General features: G+C 41.5%; 1 protein-coding gene across 1 annotated transcript in view; it reads left to right on the top strand.

Moving 5' to 3' along the window:
- LOC104288291 (chromosome unknown open reading frame, human C7orf73) overlaps positions 1-518 on the top strand; it is a 96,659-nt gene extending 96,141 nt beyond the window's left edge. The window contains exon 3 of the mRNA XM_009887068.1: positions 60-518. Within this exon, the coding sequence (XP_009885370.1) occupies positions 60-140 (81 nt within the window). The 3' untranslated portion in view covers positions 141-518. The remainder of the gene's footprint in view (positions 1-59) is intronic.
- The last annotated feature ends 8,557 nt before the right edge of the window (positions 519-9,075 follow it).

Raw genomic sequence — 9,075 nt, 5'->3', positions numbered from 1 at the left:
CTCAGGTTTTTTTGTTAATTTATGTGGGTTTTGTTTGTTTTCTGGTTTTGTCTTTAAAGATTCCTAACATTGCAAAGAAGCTTGAAGATTTTAAGAAGGATGTGGAAGCTAAGAAGAAACCTCCCAGTGACAAGTCCTAAGAGAGCAATGTTACCCAGGTCACCTCTGTGCATGCATCAAGGATGCAATTTACCTTTAAGGCAACAAAGATCAAGTAAAGGGTTGGCATGGGAGGTTCCTCCACTTTTAGTCTTCTAGAACTGGAATGTCCCTCTTTTGAAAGAGCAGCCATGAACTCTTCCAGGGACTGATTTTCAAGGGTTTAAGAATTTGGATTTGCAGCTGATATGTGACTGGATAAGATCATTTGTATTTTTTGTTTATTGCTTTTCCTAATATTTTGTAACCCATTTTTACCTGATCCAACTGGAGTTCTGTTAGACCTGTTACTATGCGTACCTCACACTTTGTAATACCCTTAGAACATCGCAAAAGAAATTAAATGCATCAAGAAGTAACTTTCTTGTCATTTGTTGTGAGCAGTGGTACGTCACTGTCCTTAAGATCTGCATTCCATTATTGGAGACGGGAAAGTTCATTTGTCAAACTATGAACCTGGGGGCAAAGGGGCAGCTCCTGGTTTTTCCATTCTGTTAAATGATCACTTCCAGCAGTGCAGACTCTGCACAAACATTGCTGATTTCAAAAAGTGTAAAAGGCCATCAACTTTAACCTACATTTCAAATTCATTGTTTCTTGCATTATTGTCTCTTACTCTTCATTCCCTTCTGATTGGTTGCCTGAGGATATCTGGGGGAGGATGGGAGAGAGGCATTATCTTCCATAAGGGGTAATCTGGACATGTGGAGGTCAGCAGTTACATTGTAAATCCAAACCATTCACTTTATGTATTTATGTTGCAGTTTGTTTAATTGTTCTAAGTATGCTTTATTACTGCTTCTTGGTGTGGAACAAGGACCAGAGCTCAGTATTTCTATTAAATATGTCTACCAAAGAGAGTGGTCAGCAGGTCAAGGGAGGTCACCCTCCCCCTCTACTCTGCCCTGGTCAAGCCACATCTGGAGTACTGTGTCCAGTTCTGGGCTCCCCAGTTCAAGAAAGGCAACGAACTACTGGAGTCCAGTGGAGGGCTACGAAGATAATCAAGGGAATGGAGCACCTCTCTTATGGGGAAGGGCTGAGAGACCTGGGTCTGTTTAGCTTGGAGAAGAGAAGACTGAGAGGGGATCTCATCAATGTTATAAATATCTAAAGGGCGGGTGTCAAGAGGATGGGGCCAGACTCTTTTCAGTGGTGCCCAGTGACAGGGCAAGAGGCAACGGGCACAAACAGGAACACAGGAAATTCCATCTGAACACGAGGAAAAGCTTCTTTGAGGGTGACAGAGCACTAGCACAGGCTGCCCAGAGAGGCTGTGGAGTCTCCTTCTATGGAGGTATTCAAACCCCGCCTGGACGCCCTCCTGTGCAACCTGTTCTAGGTGAAACTGCTTTTGCAGGTAGGTAATCGCTGAAGGTCCCTTCCAACCCCTACCATTCTTCGATTCTGTGGTATTCCCAATACTTCCTCATTCCTGTGCGTGGTCTTCAGCCCATTGTCTTTGCATTTGGTTCGGTTGTCTATCATGTATTTTCTTAGGATTAGAACCATTTATCTGCTGTCCCCCTTGTTGTCTGTCTGGTATACTCTCTTCACCCAATGTTGCCACTGAAAACCCCGGGGAGTGAGAAAATACACATCATATTGTAGTACTGTCCTCTTCTGTTTGAATGGAAAGCAAATTCTGCATTTGGAAACCATAGTTTTGCACAAATTCTGTTGTAAATTCTGAAGAAAATATTGCAGTAATTTTAATAGAAGTAAGTTTCATTAATTCCGCAATCTATCAAATAAAATTCATTTACATTTTTTTTTCTGTAAAATATAAGAGTCGTATCAACTCTGTAAGGTGACTTAAATCACTGAGTTTCCCTTGACAGTCTTTTGCAGGACATGAAGGACAAAGAAAAGTGCCAGAAAAATTCGCCTTGCTTTTATTAACAGTGCCTGGTGATGGACTGTTATGGACAAGCAGGAGGAACAAGCACAGAGAACGACCTCCTCCATTCCTTCAGGCTCTTGATGAAGCATACCTAGAGTGCTTCTCCATCAGTATTTTAGTTAGGATAAGGATTTTGCTTTCAAAGTGAATTGTGCTTTTTAGCATGTTTTCATTCTTGTCACAGGAAAACTGTAAAGCACATGGACTGGATTCCTTTCAGAAGAGACTAAACCAGAAGGTGTGCTTTGATCTCTAATGGGTGTTTAGTCCATTAAACATGCCCAGAGACATTCAGAGGGGAAGTATCCCAAGCTTTGGGTACTGTTTTGCTCTGTGGACTTAGTGGACTGCACTGTTTAAGATAGTGGAAGTTTTTAAGTACAGGACTCCCCATGTACCCATTGTAATTTTCACCCTCTACCCTAAAGCCTTTAATTTGGATACATCTGGGTGGATTCCAGGCTCAGGAATGTTCACTGAATCAGCAAAGACATTTACAGAATACCTTATGCCAAACTTTTGCTTCCTTTTCCAAAGTTTGGTGATGGCAAAGTTCTTCCACAGTGCAGTCCTGCAATTGAGGAAAGTATTTCTATCTAAAGATTCTCCTTCTTAAAGAATATAAATATATACATGTATATGAGAAATATTTCACCTGCAATTTCCCATCCTTCCTTTCACCATATGCCCTGAAATGTGTACCTGACATAAAAGCTTTCATATTTGGCAAGTTTAAAAGCTGTGTCAAGTCAGACACTTAGTAGCTATGCTACCAACTCGCCCTATAGTAAAAACTCAAACAGGGGCAAATTATTTTCACCACTTAGCATTAGTTACCAGAAACCTCGTGGTAGCATGTGTGGAAGATACCAAGAATGTGCTTGGTGAAGGGAGATCACAAATAAGGTACAGCCATGTTTAGCTATTACTGAAATAGAAGTTCGGCTTTCCAGACTTCACACCACACTGAAGGAACTGTCTTCCACAAACAAAAACTTTTCCATAGAGTGAGACAGCACTGCACAGCTGTTTTAATGCTTTCATGAATGTGATGAACTTTGTTTTCTCCAGCTTCCCTTTGTTGTCCTATTCTTGAGCTGAAAAAGAGCTATTGAAAAATGCTGGCTCTAACCTATTCATGTGTCTTTGCTCGTCATATAGAATTATGTTAGTGCTTTAAGATCGGATTATTTCTTTCCTCAAACACGCTTTATGTTCTTCTCTTTCTTTACACAGACATGAGAAGGGAAATAATATTCAAAATCTCTGCATTTGTTGCCAAACAAGTCTGTGTTACTCTAAAAGTGTAGTTTGGAGCTGAGACTTCCAGCTGAGCGTTCCAAGTAGATGCTTGGGGTTTTTTTCCTATTAGATTATGAAGTGAACCAGCTACAGCTGTACTGCTGTAGAAACAATATATGCTCATTAATATTAAAGACGGGACTTAAGTGTTTCTCACTGTTTGAAACACTTTCCATTTTAACTCAAGCTGTCTTCTTTGTCCCACATAGTAAGCTGGAGAACTGGATAACACTGTAACACAGTTCTTGTCAAATTTGCAACTACTGTATAATATGTTTTACCTAACTGATTCAGTCTGAGGCTGTCTTAGATGATACTAAAGGTTAACCATGTATTTCAGAGGGCAGAAAGTACACAGGGATGATGACTGCTTGACGCAGATCTTGCATCTCATTTCTCAGACAGCTTTGGATGCAGTGGTGTCGTAGCAGGTTGCAAGGGATTGATGCACCTTCAAGATACCTAGGAGCAAGTTTCCACTTAACATGGGTACTGTGAATTTCTGTGTGTTCAAAATGCCTGTGTGCATAGCTAGAATTACCAGCTAAAATATACAGTCTTCCTTCCTGTGGTAAAAGCTCTTAGGAGAAGTGCAGTTGTATCCGTTTTCATGTATTGATTCTCTTGAGACATGTCCTACGAGCTGAAGGTTAGAGGCAAAAGGGGAGGGAAGGAATATACAAGCTACTAACAGGCTTCTAAAATATTTACTGTGGATTTATACTGTTGTCTTGTGATGGAAAATGCTGCCCTAATGCTCTTGACCATCTTCCACTGAAAACAGTAAAGAGTTAGTACTGAAAATATACAAAATGCCAGATAGCAAAGCTAATCATTAGCTTACTGGGCAGCAGAGCTCAAATAAAGATGGTGAATTTAGTCACAGGACTTCACTAACATGAATGCTCAGTGGTGCCGTTTTTAAGTCACAGAGTCACAGCTCCTTGTCTCATGACGCATGCTCCATCCCTTGATCAAGAGGGGCCTCTATAGGCCTCCCAGGTGAGGCTGGCCAGGGACATTAAGGCACTCGGGGCTTTCCTAACCCCCTCCAAGTCAATTAAATCACTAGTACCTCCATTTGCCATCTGTAAAAATGGGTTGTGCTGCAGAGGAACCACTCAAGGACAGGGAAAAGTTTAATGAAGCCAACTCTTTTTCATCATGTTTTTACATTAGGTAGCATCATCAACGTCAGAAACTTTTATTACAAATTCAGGTAAAGATACATGACTCCTGTTAATGTAGAGTATCACTCTTCACAGTGATTTCTGATGCATAAAGTAATGTAGTGGTGATCTGGCAGCACAGGACATTTCTCAGTGGTGATACTGCGGGGAGTTGTGGTATCACTCAAAAAAATTATTGCCTTTGTGAAAGCAGAATTTTTACACTGTGGTTCTCCTGTGCCCTGTGGTACTGGCAGCTGCGTGTACCGACAGCTGTTATAACTCCTCTGTGTGTGCTTTCTTGGAGAGATTGGTTATACATGGTGAACATCTGGAAGTACGCTTTGATGGGCCCAGACTGCTGTTGGCCCAGATTATAGATGGCCCTTAGATTACTGCTGAAATTGAAATGTTGTAAAGGAAGAAATTGGAATTTTCAGAATTAATAAGGAGTTGATTTCATAAGCCTAGGTTATATATGTGTTTGCAGAAACATGATTGTGAATTGATGTTTGTATGTAAAAATTAATATCCTCTGTATGTGATGCAGATTGCTTTTGAATATTAGGAAGTGATGGTGCATATCAGATTGTATATGTTACTGGTAAACTACATCAAGAAATTACCTGTACAGCTCTTTTTATTTTTGCCTCAGAGGGACAAGAAAGAGATACTTAGTTCTATTTGTTGCATCTCAGTGATATATGCTAACATTTACTTTACAAAGTCCTGAGCTAAGGTCATTTTTATTGAATTTGTACTAAGATAAAATACTGTGGAGGTTATTTGCTTTTTCACCTGAAACATACATTAATCAGAGATGGTCAAACTTACTTTCTTGAAAAATAAACCAAATTTCATAAGTTGCCTTCGGAATAGATGTTCCCACCAAAATCCATTCTGGCTTTAGGCTTTCTCTAGAAAGGACCTAAATATCCCATTCCTAAAAATCACTGACTCAAACCATAACCACACTAGTAACTTTCCTACCCTGTGATCCCAAACTCTGGAGTTTCTGTTGGTTTTCTGTCTGAAAACAGAGATTCTGCAACCTTTTATCATGCTGATTAGAGCCCTTCTCTGTCAACTGCACCTTTGGGTCCAAAGGTGCAACCCAAGGAGTAAGATACTAATCAGTTCATGAAAAAAAAAAAAAAAAGGGCCTGTTTTAAATTCTGTTACTCAAATTTTCTGCAAACCAGAGAGAATTTAACAACCCCTGTACAAGTATGAAGTACAGCTATCATGCCCTGTTTTTTTTTCCTGAGAAATAAAACATTATCAGCTACAGAATGAAGAATTGCTCAGTATAAATCAGCCCAGTTTACTTCAGTGAAATTTTTCAGGTTTTATATCACTGTGAAAAAATATATATGTAGCCTTAATAGGATTCTAGTAAAAGGTAATAAAAAAGGTAATATAAAACTGTAAGATAAAATAATATACTGCTACTAGTTAATGTGATTATACTTTTTGGAGAGGATTCTTAAATTCTGGGCTGAAAGTAGAACTTTTGGGTTTAGGACTTGATATACGTGCTGAATGTTTAAAGCGTCTGGAAATCACTTCATTTGAAATCAGGCTTCTCTCCCCTCTGAAGAAAAGACTTCAGCTTTGGTTATTGGTAGAGCCAAATCTGAAGTTGTGTGACAGTATGCTGTAAATTACCGGTGAAAATTTCCTACTTTTCTATCTCCTTGACATTTATTTTCATTTTTTTTAGAGGAGGAGCAATCGGCACCCATTGCTGTCACCCTATGAGCCATGCAGCTTCCCAGCCCTAAGCTCTTAGTTGCTCTGCTGCTCGTTTCCTTGTCACATGCTTTCTCATGCACTGTCTTATGTCTTCAGTGAAATGAAGATACCCTACATGTATATCTAAGGGCAGAATTGGGCTGTGGTGTATGCACTGACTGATCCGATCTGGAAAAAGGGTCAGTACAGCACGCTGCCTTCCTGCAAGTGCCTGGTGGGACATGGCAGGGACAAGTGCCAGCAGCTGTGTCTGGAGAGCACCGAAACAGGAGAGAAGACTGCTGGAGAAACTGCTTGCCCGAGTTCACTCGAGATTTCTCTGCATCAATCTCATGAGATACAAACTATGCCAGAGGAGTAGTTATGGAAATGTTTCTGAAGAAATATTGCTTGAGATGTGCAACACAGCCCCAAACAATTTCCATTTACCTGCTGCTATTGGTGGCCACCCTATTTGATTTGTGAGTAATCCTCGATCTCCCTGAAGCTGATTGCCATGCCAGCTGCTCGTCTCACTTGAAATAATACCGAGTGTTCGTATCCCCTGGGAAAGGTGTGGGATAGCAAGGCCTGATGGGACCTGACCTGAGCTGAGAAATAAGTATTAGGAGGGTGGGGAGTGATTTGTTGGCGAGCAGCTTGGCAATTTGAAGATGGTGGTGGATGAAGCATGAAGTGAAAAGGATTAGAAGATGAGTGCACAGTAAAAGGCGCAGAGCGGCTAAAGCCTTGAGAAGACAGCGAGCCAGAAAGAGAGTTTCTTGGCAGGGGGAGAATGGTTGAAACTAACTTCAAGGACTGTGAACAAAGAGATGTCCTTGTTGTGTGTGGGGACAGGGCCCTTGGTACTGCAGACACCGCCGCCTACTGAAGCGCTTGTTCCTGGTTGACGTGGTGGTGGACAGGCGCTGCAGCCTCCCTCTCTTGCTTCAGCAGCCTCGGTGCTGGGTGTAGGTTGCTGGGGGACTGCAGCTTGTGCCGGGAGGGAGCTGGGACACCTCTGCTTTGAGCACCATGTTGGGATGTGTGCCCAGCAGCAGCAGCCGCTTGCTGGGGAGCAGGAACACACCCAGGGAGGGGAGCTGGAGTGGTGTGGAGAATCTGGATCCCAGAGGCAGGCATGAGGTTTGTATGCTGGGGTGCAGCAGAGCAGCAAGCTCAGGATAGGGGGAACACAGGGAGTTGGGGAGGTGAGAAGTGTTGAAAAAGTGAAGCTGAGGTCCTTTTTCATGGATTAGGAGGGCATGGGGATGCACTGAGCCACTGATTCACAGAAACACTTTGTTTTTCAAAAACAAATTCACAGGAACGACTATGAATATGAATTGTTTCGCTAAGGGATGCTGCCTCCTGCTTCTGATACAAGGGCTAAAACATGCTTTTGTGATTTTTTCCCATTTTGCTCCCCCTCTGCCAACCTGTGACCCTATCTGTTTATTTCCAAGACAAGTGTGTGGGATCCCTCTGTTTTGACAAAGCAGTAATCCAATGCCTCCTGCTGTCTCAACACTACTTCCCTAAGGGCTTGGTGGGTTATGAGGTGAAATAGATCCTATTTGTATTCTCACTGAGGACCAGAATATGCAGTGGTAAATAATTTATTTTATTAACATTTTATTTTTGCAGAATAGACATTCACACTAACATCTAGAGAGCCTAGATTATAAGTGGAAAGCATAAAAATTCATTAAAATATATATATGAAAAGTGTGATTACATGAAATCCAATCGTCCTAATGTACAGCTTAAATGCATGGACGTTAAAGAAATGATTACACACAGGACATAATACAAGAGAAGGTTTACTGAATATCACAGGGATCCAGTCAGAAAAGCAGGGCATTCACTTTGCAGATGATAAAGAGATTGGCCTTTTGGCTTGGTAGTTACCCGCTCTGTGTCGCAGTTTCCTACACTTGAAGTTCCTGTTCTCTGGGCTGCTAGAGAGCAGGTGGGTGTGATGTTCAAGCGAATGCACACGATGAGGAGATACACCAGCACCACTCCACTTCAGCCCTCTCCCTTCTTACTCATGGAGCAGCACTGAGTGCCATCTTGGATGAGATTGTACTTTCTCAGGGGAATCGTAACTGTGTAACTATCTAAACAGCAGCCAAAGAGAGAGGAGAGCAATGGGTCTGTTGGCCTGGTAAGGTTTTGCTGGTCACAGCTTCCCCTGCTGAAAAAGATCCCACTGCAGTACAGTGGTAAGGAAAGAAGGCATTGAACAGAACTTTCTATCTGTTTGTGAAGCTCTTCCTTCCAAAGCAGAGATTGCAAGTACTGCAATACTGGAAACTTTTTACTAGTGCTGTGAAAAAAAACATTCTCTTTCCCAGGAGGCTTCTCCTTCCTATCTATTTGGTGGTTTCTATTACCCTTTTGAAGTGCTGTAGCGGGTAGTTGGTAGCTGTATTTCTGTCCAGGCTCTATGGTTAGGTGGGAAAGTGATTTTTTCCAACAAAGTGATGAGTCACCTTAAAAGAAGAATAATAATTTGCCTTTAAAAGAAGTAGGCTCATAAAACTTTGGGTTTGGGAATAAGACTCATCCTTCATTCATTCTAAGAGTCAATGAATATCCTGAACTGAATATCCTACTACTGAGTACACCAGTGTATGTATACTTGTCTTCTGTCACTGGAGTCCTATATCCCCTCTTTTGGAAGTCCTAAGTAATTGTTCTAGGGTGTGAAAAAGCAGAGAATTTTGGGAAGAGTTTTTTTCAGAGTTACGGTGTCACAGGAAAAGCAGCAATGGAGCAAAGCTAATCTCGCATTTTAACTCA

This window comes from Charadrius vociferus, unplaced genomic scaffold (genome assembly GCF_000708025.1).
Source record: "Charadrius vociferus isolate BGI_N301 unplaced genomic scaffold, ASM70802v2 scaffold756, whole genome shotgun sequence".
Lineage (NCBI taxonomy): Eukaryota > Metazoa > Chordata > Aves > Charadriiformes > Charadriidae > Charadrius > Charadrius vociferus.
Note: the sequence above shows the minus strand (reverse complement) of the source record. Positions and strands in the feature narration are given on the sequence as shown.